Source organism: Neomonachus schauinslandi, chromosome 11 (genome assembly GCF_002201575.2).
Source record: "Neomonachus schauinslandi chromosome 11, ASM220157v2, whole genome shotgun sequence".
NCBI lineage: Eukaryota > Metazoa > Chordata > Mammalia > Carnivora > Phocidae > Neomonachus > Neomonachus schauinslandi.
The window spans coordinates 55,404,808-55,422,832 of NC_058413.1; the positions used below are offsets into that span (position 1 = coordinate 55,404,808).

At 37.6% G+C, this 18,025-nt stretch overlaps 1 protein-coding gene across 1 annotated transcript in view; it reads left to right on the forward strand.

Annotated features, from left to right (window-relative positions):
• UVRAG (UV radiation resistance associated) overlaps nt 1-18,025 on the forward strand; it is a 313,381-nt gene that overhangs the window by 29,906 nt on the left and 265,450 nt on the right. The window contains exons 2-3 of the mRNA XM_021704700.2: nt 3,779-3,896; nt 10,435-10,469. Of these exons, the coding sequence (XP_021560375.1) occupies nt 3,779-3,896; nt 10,435-10,469 (153 nt within the window). The remainder of the gene's footprint in view (nt 1-3,778; nt 3,897-10,434; nt 10,470-18,025) is intronic.

Here is an 18,025-nt window from a genome sequence, read left to right on the forward strand (position 1 = left end):
AACTTTATTTTGGAATAATTTTAAATTTACAGAAAAGTTGCAAAAATGTTCAGAGAATTTCCTTTATTCAGTTTCCCCTAATATCATCTTACATTACCATTTTTCATGTGTCAAAACTAAAAAGTAGCATTGGTACATTATTATGAAGTAAACTCCATTTTATTACAGTTGAGCATTTTTTAAAAATAAAAAGCTTTATGATAAAATTAGAATGAATGTTATTAAAGAGCAAGCCAAGACAAAGGGCACAAGAGGGTTCGTGTGTACATTTACTGCCTTTCACCAAGATTACATCAATAATTTACCTGTAAAGAGTTGATTTTCTTTGTCCCTTCTAGCTGCTGGGAGCATCTTGGATTTTAATTAATCTTGGCGTAATGAGAATACTTACCCTAATGCTTTTGAAATAAATAAATTAGGGGAAAAGGCAAAAAGTTGTACAATCCAAAGTCAGTGCTTTAAGTATAGTTGGTTAATTTGTGGAGGAGGTTTTTGTTTTTTGTTTGTGTGTATGGTTTTTTTTTTGTTTGTTTGTTTTGTTTTGTTTTTTGTAAACCTTCTTATAAAATGTCCTGATGTGGTCAGTTCTGTTGTACCCACCTTAGTGGAAGGAGCATGGGAACAATAGTGATATATTGGTAATCCACCTGGATTAATGTTTGTAGACTCCACTGCTGATTTTAGAATTGTAGAGGTTGGAGTCAGAAGGTGTCTTGGAGCTGGTTGTGCTAACTTCCTAGATAGTGGAAAGATCTCTTCAGTAATATCTATGCATCGATTATAGATTGCATCTCTGGCCAAGCTTTGCACATTGCTTCGTAAGGCAGTCTGTTCCATTATTATTATATTTGTCATAAAATTATTGTATTGAAGGATATATCATTGCTTACTCTGCCCTCTGTGGCAATAGGGGAGTGTAAAGACCAAACTCTATCAATTATATATGTATGTGTGTGTGTGTGTGTATGATGTGAGTGTATGATATATATCCACATATATAGGTATAACCCCTTGCTTTCCTTCTGCTTTCTTTCCTTCCTTCTTTTGAGATATACTGCCCATTTATTATTTACTATTTTATATTTGGTTACGTAGGAATGTTTGGATAAAGAGATGAATAATGATAATGAGTAAAACCTCACATCATAGGGTTGTTAAGAGGATTAAATAAGATCATATGTATGAAGTGTTTAGTACAGAGCGCGGCACATGTTAAGCATATAATAAGTGCTGACAGTGTAGTGATGGTAATGGTCTCTGTTATCAAGTCATTTCCTCCTAGATTAATAGGGAAGATAACTAATCAACTAATAAGACTAGGTTAAATGAAATAAGTGCTATAGGAGAGATAGAAACAAAGTTCTTACTTGTTTAAATAAAGGAGCAACTAATTTCAGTTAAGACAAAGGAAGGAGGAGGGGCGCCTGGGTGGCTCAGTCGTTAAGCGTCTGCCTTCGGCTCAGGTCATGATCCCAGGGTCCTGGGATCGAGCCCCGCATCGGGCTCCCTGCTCCGCGGGAAGCCTGCTTCTCCCTCCCCCACTCCCCCTGCTTATGTTCCCTCTCTCGCTGTGTCTCTCTCTGTCAAATAAATAAATAAAATTAAAAAAAAAAAAAAAAGACAAAGGAAGGAGAAGTCTTCTCTCCTAAACTTTGAAGTAGAAATAGGATCTCCTTTAAGAGAATGGTATTCTAGGGCCTGGGTGGCTCAGTAGATTAAGTGTCTGCCTTAGGCTCAGGGCATGATCCCAGAGTCCTGGGATCAAATTCCGCATAGGGCTCCCTGCTCAGAGGGGTGTCTGCTTCTCCCTCTCCCTATGCCCCTCCCCTCTGTTCATGCTCTCTCGCTCTCATCCTCTTTCAAAATAAATAAAATCTTAAAAAAAAAAGAGAGAATGGTATTCTAGGTTGAGGGGCTAGCATTAGCAAAGGCCTAGGGCTAGGAACGTGCATGATCTTTTTCATGGAGCCTTAAGCATTCATGTGTGACTGAGGGGTTGGGTATGTAGAAGATCTAGTGAGAAGTAAAGATAGGATGTGGAGAGGTCAGATTGTACAGGGCTTTGAAAGCAATAGGGCAAGTTTGTACTTTATTCTAGAGGCTTTGGGTAATATTTTCAGATTTTTGAACAGAGAACCAAGATTGTAATCTTATAGCAAAATAGATGTGGTTAGTGCTTCCTGTTAATTTAAAATCCTGATTGAGAGGGCTAATGAAAAATATATAGGAGGAAGAGATAGTTGCTGTAATCCAGGGTATGAAATGGAAACCATTGGCAGATTGTGTAAAAATGAGTCTTTTAGAACAAGCCCTAAGAATTTTTTATTTTTTAAAAGATTTTATTTATTTGAGAGAGAGAGAGAGAGAGCGTGTGAGCATGAGTGGGGGGAGGGGCAGAGGGCGATGGAGAAGTGGACTCTCCACTGAGCAGGGAGCCCCATGCAGGGCTCCATCCCAGGACCCTGAGATCATGACCTGAGCCAAAGGCAGATGCTTAACCCACTGAGCCACCCAGGCGCCCCAGCCTGAGGAACTTTTTGTAAATATATTTGGGCCTTTTCATACTTAGAGTATTGAACAAATTTATTAGACAATAACCTCTCTCAAAGAATCTTAATTTCTAGATTGGGAGAAAGGATTAGGTTGCTGTGCACATGGAAAAAAAGAACTGTACTTTTCCAGCTGACTGCATATGTAATTGAAGATGGATTTATCTCAGTAGATTGGGCTGTCTTTCAGCCTGAAGGGAGAGCTTTAAGCATATTTTAAAACTGAGCACTTGATTTCTATTTTTAAGTCTGAAAATAATTATCTGACACAAGGAATTAGCCTTTAGGAATGAATCTGATGTGCCGAGACTTGAGCATTGCCAACATCTTCTCTTCTGATATGCTTTTATTAGGCTATTTGTTATCTTGTATTTTTGTTGATTTCTCCTGTTGCTTAGGGAGCATTTGCCTTTTCAACAATTGGGACTCCAAATGATTTGTGCATCTTAGTTGAAGAAATTGTTGGGAAGAAGGCCTGATCAGGAAAGAAGAGATTGGGGGGTGCCTGGGTGGCTCTGTCGTTAAGTGTCTGCCTTTGGCTCAGGTCGTGATCCCAGGGTCCTGGGACCAGCGGGAAGCCTGCTTCTCCCTCTCGCACTCCCCCTGCTTGTGTTCCTGCTCTCGCTGTCTCTCTCTGTCAAATAAATAAGTAAAATCTAAAAAAAAAAAAAAAGAAAAAGAAAAGAAAGGAAAGAGAGATTGGTTGGCTGCTGGTCAGGTGAAGATTTAATTTAAGCTCACAACAGTTGGGTTATTGGCTGGCTGGAGTGCCCAGTGAGTTATGTTTTGGCTTGGCATCTTTTCCTGGTTGTACAGCTAGCAACAGGGGTGTATGTATGTAAAAACTGCTTGTTTGTAGGTATGAGATAGACTTGCGTGTCTAGTAGTCTTCTGAAGGGAAGAAAGCAAATTACTACTTATATTCCAGGAAATACTAATGCTATTGTACAGGTATATAGTACTTACATAATATTTATGCTCTTTGACAATACTTCATATCTGTTGTCATTTTATGTTCACAATAACCTTGTAAATGAGATTGGGCAGGTATAATTCCTATTTGACAGAGGGGATGCTGAGGCATAAATATGAGACTGGGTTAAGGTTACTGGCTCAACAAATCGATAACTGGGACAACTTCCTATGTTTCATTTTTGGATCATAACTTTCAGAAGATTTTATAGGAGGAAAAGCTGAATGTGTCCCTCTTTTTTGTTGTTATTTTTTAGCGACGTCTTAGACACCTTCGGAACATTGCTGCCCGGAACATTGTTAATAGAAATGGCCATCACCTCCTTGATACTTACTTCACGCTTCACTTGTGTAATACTGAAAAGATATATAAAGGTAAGGGAATCTGTGGACTTGCCCACATATTGTTACATCTCATTTTTATCCTTTTGTAACATGAGTATCAGTGCCTCTTGATTTGCTATTACTACTTATTGGAAAGCTAAACTGTCATGCTGTCTGAAAATATTGCATGAACAGTTGTTATATATATCATATATAAAAGAAACATGGGTTTTGGATAGTTCTTAAATTAGTAGATTTATCATTTATTTATGAATGTTTGCTATTAATGTTTTTATTCCAGTAGCTATCATTAAAATAGATATATGAGTCCAGTATACATACTAATTTTATTTTCTTTAAAACATAATTTTTTAAAATATTATGGTAAAATTGGAACCGGTTTATGTCTTCTCATATCTGTAATTCCTTGTGTATATATGGGGTTACTTTTAGAAGAATGGCATGGTTTCCTTGAATTCATTTGCACATGTACTGTGGATTATTCCATAAATGGCAATTCTGACAGTAGACCAAATAAATATTTGATTCAAAATCACAAGCATCTTTTGAATACATATTGGATGAAAGGCACTTGGATATAATCAGTTGACCTGAGGTGGGTGGTACAAGGGAACAAACAGGGTATATGGCAGGAATACTGAATTAGGTTTGAAAATAGATAGTAGGGCTAGCTGTGTGACACTGGACAAAGATCATGGCTTTTTGAACCTCACTTTTCCCATTTGTAAAGAGGAGATAATGATGCCTTATGAAGTTGGCAAGACAGATTTCTATGAGGAACAACTGAGATAAAGTGATAACACTTGGTAAAATGTGATTGAAGATCTATTTATATAAACAAAAAGTAGTATTTTAATTAGAGGTACTAAGGGCTTATTTGAATTTTGTCCTGTGGCAAAGATGAAAAATTCAAATGACATTTTACTTTTTTGGTTTTAATTACTTTTTTTTTTTAAGAAGATTTTATTTGTTTGAGAGAGGAAGAGAGAGCATGAACGGAGGAGGGGTATAGGGAAAGGGATAAGCAGACTCCCTGATGTGCAGGGAGCCCAACAACGTGGGGCTTGATCCCAGGACGCTGCAATCATGACCTGAGCTGAAGGCAAATGCTTAACCACTGAGCCACCCAGGCACCCCTGGTTTTAATTGCTTTTAAAGACCATTATTAAAGCAGTAGTCATTTAACACCTTTTTTGTTTTTTTAATTTCAATACCAGTATATGCTCATTAAAAGATTCAGTCAGGAATTATATAGGGTAGAGCCCCCACCATAATGTAAATAGCATTAAAATAATTTTTAAGGATGAAAAAAAGGACTGAATTCTGCATTTTCGTATAATTTTATTTCATTCTTATTTTTCATTGTAACCATTGCATATTCTTAAAACACTATATTAATCTGAATGATTAATGCTAGCTACTATAACAAATACTGCAAATCTCAGTGGTGTAACGTAATAAATTTCTTACACTAAGTCCAGTGCAGGTGTTCTTTATCAGGCATAGCCTTGGCAGCTGTCCTCTAAGCAGTGACTCAGGTATCCCGGCTTCTTCTATTTTGGAATGCGGCTATTGTCAATATATGACTTTTGGCAAGAGAGAAGGATTATTTGAGGGAGATTTTTTTTTTCAACGGAAATGGCCTATATCAATTCTATAACATTCCATTGGCCATAAATCAGTAGTGTCATCCTTTTTAGATGGAAAGGGGACCGGGATATGTTGTCTTCCTATGTGTGCAGAAGGAAAATGAAATGGTTTGGTCATTGTTTGTCTTAAGGTATAAGCATTTTTGCAGACCTTAATACATTTGATGTACTGCTCACTAATAGATTTTATCACTAGCAATATATGACAATGCTAGAGTGTTTTATTTTATTTTTTTTAGATTAAAAACTTTTTTTTTTAATTTTTAAGTAATCACTGCACCCAGTGTGAGGCTCGAACCTACAACCCCAAGCTCAAGAGTCACATGCTCTACTGACTGAGCCAGACATGTGACCCATGCCAGAGTGTTTAAAATTTTTTTTTTAAGATTTATTTATCCATCTTAATGGTGGGAGAGGGACAGAGGGTAAGAGAGAGGGAGAGAAGCAGACTTCCTGCTGAGTGCAGAGCCCCATGGGGGGCTCCATCCCATGACCCCGAGACCATGATCTAAGCTGAAACTGAGAGCTGGATGCTTAACTGACTGAGCCACCCAGGCGCCCCGAGTGTTTTAAAATTTTTGATAGTTTTCTATATAATCAGCCCTTGATTATCTTCATAAAACTTCTCTGTTGTTGCTCCAGTGTTATCTTTGATAATAATAATTAACACAGTACTTGGCAGCACATTTTAGGTATTTGGTAATTTGTAATGTTAACAAAGAAGAGAGTAATCATGGGACTGGTTGATGACCATCTTATAAAAAGTTGTCTAAGAGATATGATGGAAACAAAGTGACTTTTTTGGCTTATTTTTTGTCTTCTTCTAGCTCAGACTACACCTTGAGTTTAGAAGTTATAGACTGCTTCTTAAAGTTCTCGCAGTGAAATGGTCATTGATACAGGAAGGGAATAGCTGGTGTACCACAGGGAAGTACAGTCTCTGTGAATGGTGTTGAGTCTGTCACTAACTGGCAAGCCCGGGGGCTAGGGCATTTCGTTCCTCCTGGGAGCTTTGGTGAATTTATCTCTAGAATTGATGATTTCTGAGACTTGCTCCTACTCCAAAATCTCATGGTTGAATGGAGTCTGTTTATGGTCTTCTTGTGGGCCCACGTGTTGGGCTTTATAACTTTTAACTACCATAGGAGGAGCCAGGAAGCTGTTTCCTTAATAAGCCTAGTTAATCCACCTTCTCTTGTTGGACCTGTGATGACAAACACGAATATTCATTTCATGATCATTAGGTGGCTCTTGGTGTAGGATGACCACAGTAGAGGGCCAGTTGGCTCTCCTCACAAAACCACCTGTACCACCTGTTTAGTCTTATTTTTAAAGATTTATTTATTTGAGAGAGAGAGAGAATATGAGCGGTGGGGAGGGGCAAAGGGAGAGAGAGAGAGAAGCAGATTCTCCTCCGAGCAGGGAGCCTGATGCGCGGGGCTCCATCCCAGGACCTGGAGATCATGACCTGAGCCAAAGGCAGACGCTTAACTGACTGAACCACCCAGGCGCCCCTATTGCTTAGTTTTAAAAGAAAGTTTTTTTTTTGTTTTGTTTTTTGTTTTTAAATTGGGAGAATATTTGAAATACTGATCTCTAAGTTATTCTTTTATTTTGGCTGAATTCACAGCAGATCCTAAGAAGTTATGTGTGAGATTTTTTTTTGACTTTTGACATCTTTTAGTGCTCTTAGGACATTGCCTACTTTGTTAGGTAGTTCAGATCAAAGTTATCACACCCCCAGAGAACAAAGCCTTGTGTTAATGGATGAAGAGCTAGGTTCTAATCGTGGTTTCCTCTTAAACTTGAAATATTTATAAAATCAAGTTTGTTCTTCAGTCATAGTAATTTTTTCACCCATGAAATGTGAGTGCCCGGAATGCCAACCAGTTATTTTGAATACATCAGAGGATTAACTCCATATAATCCAGAAAATTTTAGGTTTTGTTCACTGCACTTGGAACAATGCTTGGCACATTATTAAGTCCTCATATTTTTCATTTAATTTTTTGAATAGCTAATGCAGTCATGGTTCAAAATATATATAAAGGTTTAAAATCTTTCACCTGTCCCATCTCCCTAGTTTTTTACCTCACCCTAATAACCACTGTTCTTGTTTATCTTTTCTGAATTCTTTATGCAAATACAAGTAAAAATAGTACCAAACTATATATATTTCTGTGCCTTGCATTTTTCACCTAAAATGTCTTAGATGTTTTTCCATAGACAGCTTCCCTAATTTTTTTTTCTGCATAGTTTTGCATTAAATAGTTGTGCCATGATTTATTTAACTGGCTTCTCTTGGTAGGCATTTAGGTTATTCTAGTCTTGTTATGCACACAATACTGCTTTGAATAACTTCAGAAGTACATTATTTTGTATGAGTGCTAATATAGCTATGGGGTAAATTTCCAAGAAGTGGAAGTACAAAGGATGTGTACTTCTGGTTTTGGTAGATATTGCAAAATTGTCTTTATTTACATTCCCACTTGCTAGGTATGAGTGCCTTTTCTCCCACAGGCTCACCAACAGACTGTGCAATCAAACTTTTGAATTTTTGCCAATCTGATAGGTGAAAAATAGTTTTATAGTATAGTTTAAGTTTGTATTTCTTCTTTTATGAGTGAGGTTGAGGTACTAAAAAAGCATTTGTTAAATGAATGGAATGCTGCGTAATAGCCAAAACATGCCACTGAAACCATGCTCTGCAATCTCTGATTGCTTTGTTTTTCTAGGTCTTACTTAGTATGGATAGAGAAGCATTTGTATCTAATGGGCCCTTTCATGTAGAAATAGGTCTTGGGTGGTATCTTTTTGAAAATTTATTTGTCAAATAGTTTTGCTTAAATTGAATAAAAATTAATAGAACTGTGTTAATGAAAATTACAACTTATAAAGTGTTTTTAATTCACTATTTCATTTGAGCCTCATAATAACCCTGTTATTTTCCATTTGTCATTATCCTTTGAAAGGTAAACTGTGTGACCCAAAAGGTTAACTGGCTTGTCCAGGGTGAAGATCATAGGTGGATTGGGGACTGGAACTATTTTTTTTTTTAAAGATTTATTTATTTATTTGAGAGAGCGAGAATGAGAGAGAGAGAGTACATGAGAGGGGGGAGGGTCAGAGGGAGAAGCAGACTCCCTGTCGAGCAGGGAGCCCGACGCGGGACTCGATCCCGGGACTCCGGGATTATGACCTGAGCTGAAGGCAGTTAAGAAATGTTTATTTATTTTTAGGGGAAAAAAAACCTAGAAGAAAAAAATTGTTTTTTATTTCAAAGTACTTTCACTTTATACAAAAAAAAATTTTGTATTGTTTGAATTTTTTGCAAGCATGTATTACTTTAAAATCAGTGGAAAAAAACAGATACTCCTCTTTTCTTTAGAAAGAGAGAATTCCTCAGTTTAATCTGCAAAGTGTCTAAATTAAACAGTTCCCAAAATATGTATCTTCAGCTCTAAGAGATGACAAGTATCATTATTTCTTCCAAAACTTTGCTGACTGAATGTACGTATAAATAAAACTAAACAATCTGCTTTCTCCACTAGACCTTCAAAAGAGACCTGCTAATTTAAATGGAAAGAGGTCCATAAAAAAGCCATACAAGAAATCATGGAGTCTGAGGTAACTGCTCCATCTCATGACCCTGGGATCATGACCTGAGCCACAATTAAGAGTCGAATGCTCAACTGACTAAGCCACCCAGGCACCCCTTAAATTCATTATTTTTAAACTTATGTCTAAATAAAATAGTTCATTCAATTAAAAAGTATTTATTGAGTGTCTATTCTGTGCCAGGAATGGTTTTATGTGCTGAGGATGCAGCAGTTGGATAAAACAAATGCTTCTGTCTTTTCAGAGCTTACACTTAGGGGTTGAGGAATATATGAGACATAAATTTAAATATATAAGAAGAAAATAAAGTGTGTCCATGTATCGCTTAACCTCATGTCAATTACCGGTGGTCCATGCATCACACCTGGGAAATTTGTCTTATAGCAACACAAGGATACAAGGGTCCGTGTGGACTCTGCAGAGACAGAGCGTCATGATGGTGACTTCAGCACGGTCAGCAGAGGCAGTGTTTGTGTGCCTCTCTCTTTTGATTGTGTCTTTAGGTTTGTAACATTTACAGTATACATGAAGGTCTGTAGAATCATGAAATTTTAATGCTTACAGAGGACCTTTGCTTACTTAGTCTAATTCTTTAAGTTGTCTAATGAAGAAAAATGGGCCCAAGGAAATGAAAGAGACAGCATGCTAAAGACAGTAGAACTAGAACTTAGGTTATGTGGTTGCTCTAGGTCAGTGTCCATTCCACAGTGGATTATCTACAGTGGATAATCATTAAAGATGTTTGAGAAAAACAGAGCATATGAAATCAGTTTTTGTAGAGTGGCAGTAAGGCAGGAGAGAAGAAAGTCTAAATTTTTAAGGTCTCAAATTTGAATCTGGGGTAAAATTTACTAAATTAAATCTTAACAGGTTTTGACCTTTCTTTATTAACATTTTTCCTTTAAGACCCCTTTATTTAATTTTAATTTTAAATTTTTTTTGCAGATAAAGATACAGAGAAAATAGATCCCTTGAAAATGTTTTAAATGTTATACTGGAACATATATTAAAAAATTTACAAGATTAAGAGTTAATGAGCTTAGGGGTGCCTGGGTGGCTCAGTCGTTAAGCGTCTGCCTTTGGCTCAGGTCATGATCCCAGGGTCCTGGGATCGAGCCCTGCATTGGGCTCCCTGTTCAGTGGGAAGCCTGCTTCTCCCTCTTCCACTCCCCCTGCTTGTGTTCCCTCTCTTGCTGTCGCTCTCTCTGTGTCAAATAAATAAAATCTTAAAAAAAAAAAAAAGAGTTAATGAGCTTATTTTCTTTCATATCACTTACTGTTTTTTTTTCCTTCTTTTCCAGAATTTTATAGAAGTGAAGTGATTAAGAATTCCTTGGTAAGTTTGCTTTCTGACAGGTACACTTGACTAAGGTCTATAACTCCTGTTTCAGAAAATGCTGAGACATAAGTTCAAGTTCAGTTCTGGTATTTATTATGATACTTCTACAGTTAAATCTTCTGTTTAGTTATTGCTTAAATTTTCATTGATTTATTCATTGATGTATCTCTCATGCTTAGAACATGCCTGGCACATAGCAGGTGCTTGATAAATATTTGCTGAATGAACTGATATTTCTTCTGTTAAAAACTTCAGTGTTTTTTTCTATTCATATTCTGTAATTCTGTTAGTTTTATTCACGGGTTTTTTTTTCTATTTGATTTACCAAATATAAATGATGACTTTGTTTAGATAAGGTTCTTAAGAATTATATGTCTAGCGCCATTGCATAGGATCCTCCCACTTATTTTTTAGTGGTGGCATTGCTAAGGTAGAAAGTTGGAAGCGTCCTACTTTTGATAATGTACACCTGAGATATTTGCATAAATGGCTCAGTTTATTGGGCCATGTTGATAAAAAAGGACTTTATGGGAATTATATACTTTTAGTGGTCAAGACTATACTGGATTTGGCCTCTGTCCACTTTTTCAACCTCATTTCTTAGTACTTTTCCTTACTCATTGTGCTCCAGGCATACCTCATTTTTTCAGTGCTTCAAACATGCCGAGCCTGTCTTCTTTCTTATGTCTAGAACACTTGTTTCCCCAGCTCTTTGTTTGGCTGAAGATGTCTCTGAGGTCTCAGTTATAGAACTTTGGTTAGGTCTTCTATGACTATTCCATTGAAAGTGGTTCCCTTTTTCCTGGTCACTTTTTTTTACGTCACCTGTTTTATTTTCTTTAGAGCATTCATCACTCTTGGAAACTCTTGTTCATTCATTTGTTTGTGTTGATTACCTGTCTCCCACCTACTAGAACATAAGTTCCATGAAAGCAGGGACCTTGCCTAGAGTCTAGAATAGTATAGATACTCAGTAAATACTTGTTAGATGAATAAATGGATATCAGTGATGTGTTATGTTTACAGAATCCTTTTACATATGTGTTCCATTTTGATCCTTAGAACAACGTGTAAGGAGATGAGGTAGGTCTTAAGGAACTGACATCCAGAGAGGCCCAACAACTTTTGCAGTCACATAACTGTAGAACCAGATCCAAAGTTCAGACCTCTGTCTTCAGGTCTCTGCTACTCTTTCCTCTTTATCAAGCTGCCTTCTAAATGTCTCTAAAATAGAATAATAAGTTTGGATCCTAGGCCAGACAGTTTCCTTAAGCCTGTTTCTGAGGAGCTCCAATCATCAGTACAGCTCTTGTTCTACATATATTAAATGACTAGCACCATACCTGACACATGGTAGCTAATGAGTCAATATTAGTTTTTCTTCCTCCCCTGGCTCAGGTGAAAATAAAAGTGTCCTACAGATGATGGAGACCTGGGGAAGAGTGGGTGGTTGCAGGGGCAGATAGAATAGAATTTCACCTTGATTTATTCTACCCCCCTTTTGATAGTCAAAAGTCTAGTTGGGAATGGTTTTACACCATCCCATTGGTTTTTCTCTGGATTTGTATCATAGTGGACCCTGTGCTAATAGTGCTACTTTAGTGTATTGTCCTACCTTATTGTATTGTATTTACGTGCTATTCACTTGACTTTCTAGTTCCTATTTCTAAACACCGTCTCTTTGAATGTTAACTCTTCAACTCTTTTTGGCTCCTATCCTCTGTTGCTTCTGAAATGTCTGTGAGGTTTTGATATCTTCATCCCTGGTGTACTTAGGTTGAATAAATGTTTTATAAAAATATTGTAGAATGGATTTCAGACAAGGGAGAGATTTGGACAGAAGACTTCCAAGGTCGTTTCAGGTTACAGTTTGTCCTGTAGTTGTTTCCTGGGGATCCCACTTGCAGCATTTGTGTCCATTGTGATTGTTCATGAACGGTTTCCTCTCCCAAAGTAGATGACAGCTTTTGGAGGTCAGGAGACTGCTTGAATATCTTTATGTCCCTCTAGCTCCCAGTGTACTTCTTGGGAGTTGTTGGATAAATGTTGATTTATGTTTCCTTTTAAGGATATTCTTTGATGTTATGATCTTTCTGGCAAGGATTCTTTTCTTTCTTTTATAGGTTTGATAAACTGCCGTTCATTTTTCCTTTTCTTTTGGAAAGGACTCTTCCTTCTTTGTTTTCTGCTAAATCATTGTGACTGGTTCAGATTAATGGGCATTGAGCACCACAGGAGTCAACAACCTTCAGAGAATATGCTGGAGATGGCACATTATTACCTCCCTGCTTGCTGTTTCTGAAGAACCATGGATGAGCAAAATTTGTTGGTTTTTTCCCCTGCTTAGGAGTTGGTGATTCTTAAGCTGTTGTGATATTTGCTGAATAGAGTTAGTGATTTAAATGCTCTTATTCCTCCTGGTTGCCATTTGTGCTTGGCACATAGAAGGTGCTCAGCAAATGTTTCTTAATGTATGGATTCCTCCATAAATATGTTTATTGACTGACCTCTAAGTTATATCCTGAACCCCCAATCCTCAATTAGCTGTTAAAGATTAGGCAGCGTAATGCTTCATTTATTTTTAGCTGAAGCTTTGGGTAAATTTTCACTCTGGTGAGCTAAGTTGGACTCTGGTGAGCTTGTATTCTTTTTTCACTCCTATAACTTAAAGGCTTCATCTCTTTTCCCTAGGTTTATATTTTTAGCTTGGTCCCCAGACCAGAGTGGCTGCTTTTGCCATTATGATGTCAAAGGAAACATGGAAAATGGACACAAGGTTAAAAAGAATGTTTTCGTCCAAAGATTAAATTGTCCATATGTGCCTATCCCTTGCATCTTTCTAACTCTTGGGTCCTGCAGATTAGTGCTGCGGTGCTGCCAGTGTTCTCTGCTCTGGCTGGTGCATTCGCCACTGCCCACATGCGGCTGCTGAGCACTTAGAATGTGGTGAAGTAGTACTGGAGACCTCAAGTTTTACTTCTATTTAATTTTAATTTAAATAGCCACCAGTGAGGGGCGCCTGGGTGGCTCAGTTGGTTAAGCAACTGCCTTCGGCTCAGGTCATGATCCTGGAGTCCCAGGATCGAGTCCCGCATCGGGCTCCCTGCTCGGCAGGGAGTCTGCTTCTCCCTCTGACCCTCCTCCCTCTCATGTTCTCTGTCTCTCATTCTCTCTCTCAAATAAATAAATAAATAAATCTTAAAAAAAAAAATTGTCTTAAATAGCCACCAGTGGCTAATGGATATTGTATTGGACAGCATGGTTCTGGATGCTTCTGAAGAGCTTTCTTACAGTCTGTACCATTAGCAGGAAGAGGTTTCCCTTTTTGTGTGCTTTGAAAAAACAAAACTTTGGGGGTGCCTGGGTGGCTCAGTTGGTTAAGGGACTGGCTCTTGATTTCAGCTCAGGTCGGGGGATCGAGCCCTGTGTGGGGCTTTGTACTCAGCGTGGAGTCTGCTTGAGATTCTCTCTCTCTCTCTGCCTATGCCCTGCCCCTACTCTCTTCCTCTCTAAGTAAATAAAAATCTTTAAAAAACAAAAAACAAAGAACTTTGTACTTACACCACTTGTACCATCCTAAAGCAGTGTAATAATTGTTCATACGGTTGTCTTAGCTTCTTCAATATATATGATAACCTTATAAAGGCAGGGACCTGTATGCTTCATCTTTATAACCTCCGTAGCCATTGTTCATGGCCTGTATTTGGCAAACAAGTAAGAAAAGAAAATAGCCTAAGCCAGGTTATTTCTAAGATACACCATTATTTTATGTTCACCAAGAAAAACAAACATTTCTAATTAAATTGAAACACAGGGCCTTCGTAATAGTCCTGAATGAGTTGTGATTCGCTCTTCCTAGCCTGCTGTTACTTTGAAATTTCTTTTACCCATTCCAAGGTATTTATTTAGCAGTCTTTCCTTCCTTTAGGTATATTGCTTGACCTGTGATGGGACTCTTTTGTATCTCAGTAACAAAATATAAGTACACTTTCTCAATCTGTGGGAATTTCATTTAGTCTTATAGAAAAGGATGGTTGAGGTTTTCTCTTCGTTGACAAATATTTGCTTCTCTAATACCAGATTCATGTTTTGTTGCTTTATGTCTGTGCCTTTTTGCCCACACAAAAACTTAATACTTTTTATTAAAGTTTAACATACATAAAGAAGAGTTTACAGTTCTTAAATATACAACTTGATGAATTTTCTGAAGTTGAATATACTGGTATAACCAGCATCCAGGTCAAGAGAGTATTTTTAGTGCCCCAGAAGGCCCTTCATGCCTATTTCATTTACTGCTACTGTCCTGATTTAACATCATAAATTAATTTTACCTACTTTTAAGCTTTACAGAAATGAAATCATACAGTATGCACTCCTTTGTGTCTGATTTGCACTTTATATTGAAAGAGTCTCAACTGTATATTTAAGAGTCATTCATATTGTGGGTATATTTGTAGTTTGTTTACTCTGTAATATTGCATTGTGTGAATGTACCAGAATTTATCCCTTCTTCTGTTGATGGGCATTTGGTTAGTTTCTAGTTTTTGAGCTAATATGAATAGTGCTGCTGTGAACATTCTCGTGTATATCTGTTGCTTGAACCTATGTGTACATTTCTGTTAATATGATACATATCTAGGAGTGGACCTGCAGGGAATATTCATATGATCCACTTTAGTATATATTGCCAAATAGCTTTTCCAAATTCTTGTTTCATTTACACTCTTGACAGCAGTCTTTGAGAGTACTGGGTTACTCCACATTGTTGTAATCACTTGCTGCTTTTTTAACCTTTTGAATTTAAAAATTTGGTAGGTATTATATACAGGGCTTTTTGTTTGTTTGTTTGTTTGTTTGTTTCAATTTTAAACCCAGAGAGATATTTTAAATGGCAATTAAACTCAGCACAGGTAGGGCGGACATCATGCCTAACTTCAGCGTGCCTAATTTAAGAGTTTAAGAACAGCTATTTTTAAGGTTGTGCAGATGACACCTGGTGACTGCCACCTGGCGGTCAAAAATAGTAGAACCTTATTGATCTTAACATTTCTAAAATTAAAATTCATCTTACAATGTGAAGGAAAGTGCATGTTAGAATTAATGATAAGTTGGACTATATTATATGGTAATGAAAATAATGGAGTAAAATAAAGCAGAATAAAAAGTACCTGGCAGGGCTGGTTGCTGGTTTTCTATGGTAGTCACATAAATGAAATGTCACATAGATGAAATCATTTGAACAGACACCTGAAAGAAGTAAGGGAGCAAGCTATGTACCTGTGTGGGGGAAGACTGTTGCAGGACAGGAAGCAGGAAAGTACAAAGACAGGAGTCTTTAAGAACTGGCTAAGAAGCTAGTCTGGCTGGGGTGGGGTGGGGTGAGCGGGGGTGATTTGAGATCTTGCTAGGCAAGTATGACAACAGGGACAGAGGAATTGAGGGTCAGGGCAGCAATGGAAATGACCTGGAGATACAGGAGATGATGGTCAAGGGCTGGCCAGCAGGAGAGAGATTTGGGCAGGGATGTAGTTACAGGTCATACAAAATTAGGGGTAGACAAAGACACTGAACGTATTCATTTTTCTATTTACTTTTTTTTTTTTTAAGAATTTTATTTATTTATTTGACAGAGAGAGACATCGTGAGAGAGGGAGCACAAGCAGGGGGAGGGGGAGAGGGAGAAGCAGGCTTCCCGCAGAGCAGGGAGCCCGATGCGGGGCTTGATCCCAGGACCCTGGGATCATGACCTGAGCCGAAGGCAGACATTTAATGACTGAGCCACCCAGGCGCCCTTCATTTTTCTATTTTCTAATGTCCCTACCACAGTGCTTCACTCAGAGAAGTCCAACAAATGCCTATTGCATTGAGTAACTGAATAATCCAGCTTCGACAGGCTAGATGGTGGAGATGTGTCTCCAAGTTACAAGTCAGAGTCACGGTTTCTTCTGAGATATATTTAACATAGAACAATTAGTCGTCAGTGTACAATTCAACTTTAAAGGTCTCTGGCTTCAGCTAGCCACATTCTCCAAACCATTTGTTAACTTTTGGATTTTGTTGTTGTTGTTGAGGAGGAGATTAGATTGAAAGGTCATTGGTTAATAACTAAAATGATTGAAGTAGTAAGAATGGAAGTAACTAAATTCTCTACAGTTTATTTTGTATATTCACAAAAGTACAGATGAATTATGCAATGAATCCGTATGTACCCATCTTTAACAATTATAAAGTTGATTCTTAGATACTTTTACAGAAAGGGAGTTTTTAAACTTTTATTACAAAATTAAATCTCATGGTGGGAGTAAGAGCAGTGGTAGTTTGTGTGTGTGTTGAAATTTGTCTGTACATGTGTGTTTCTTTAATAAATAAGAGGTATCAGTTATAAAGTACCCACCTGTGATTCTAGTCGTGTGTTGGATGCATGTTGTACATTGGTTCTTATCCTGATAGCAGTGCTACAAGGTAAGATATATGCCTGTTCGATAGTTAGGGAGACTAAGGTTCAGACAGGCTGGGAAACTTGCTCTAGGGCCCCAGGCCAGTCGTGATTGGTCAAACTGATGTTGGAGAGCCCCGCTCATTTATAGCATTGTGCTACCTTCCTTATGTCACACTTCCTTCAGCTTCCTTCCTTCAACTGATTCAATGTCTGCTAGAGGTCTCGCAGAGGTCAGTGATGGGCCTTGTAATTGAATAAGCAAAAGTCTAGAGCATGTATTTTTGGGGAAAGCATGTAACATAATTATCAGAATCATAATTTGGTTGGAATTTTGACTGCCTGAGCGGTTTTTAAGTCTTTGGGCAAAAAACTGAACGGTATACTTTTTTGTGAGTTACTGGCCTGCGTGATTGTCAAAGTTTATGTTTCAGTTGAATTGTAACCAAATAAATTAACATTTCATCTCTATGGATGTGTGTATGTGAGTAGAGAGTTGGCTCCTCTTGATTATGCCAAATTATGTTACCCTGTATTAAACTGCATCAATCTTTGGGGTTTTCTAACTTCTGTCTGGTCAACTACATGATATGGACAGGGAGACTAAGATAATTGACACATGGCAATTATTAGTACCAGGGAAGAACAGGATTCTTTGAAAACACCGTAGGAGTATTATTTATCTCATTTTAAGAGAGGCTGGCTAGGAAAGGTTTCTAACTGAAACTAATTTCTAAGTTGAGATGTGAGGATGAGTAGAGGTGAATTAGACAGGGAAAGAGAGTTTATTGGGCTGAGAAATAACTACTACTTATAAAATCAGCATGCAATTTCCAAGAGTTATCTTGTATGTTTAGAGAAATTGTTATGAATTCTTAAGTTGTGTTTCTTATGACCATACATTTGTTATTGGGTGATAAGAATGGTGATAGTTTGAGTGTTTTGGAATTACTTTGTACAAGTGTGTTTCTTTAATAAAAAAGCAGTCATTGAGCAGCGTTATGGAGAAGTTGTCCTGGCTAAATAATGAGTTTAGATTCCCCTGTGGGTAGTGAGTAGGCAGTGCACTTTTCAAAGCCATAAGTATCCTGATATTCTGCCACTGTACTTTTAGTGA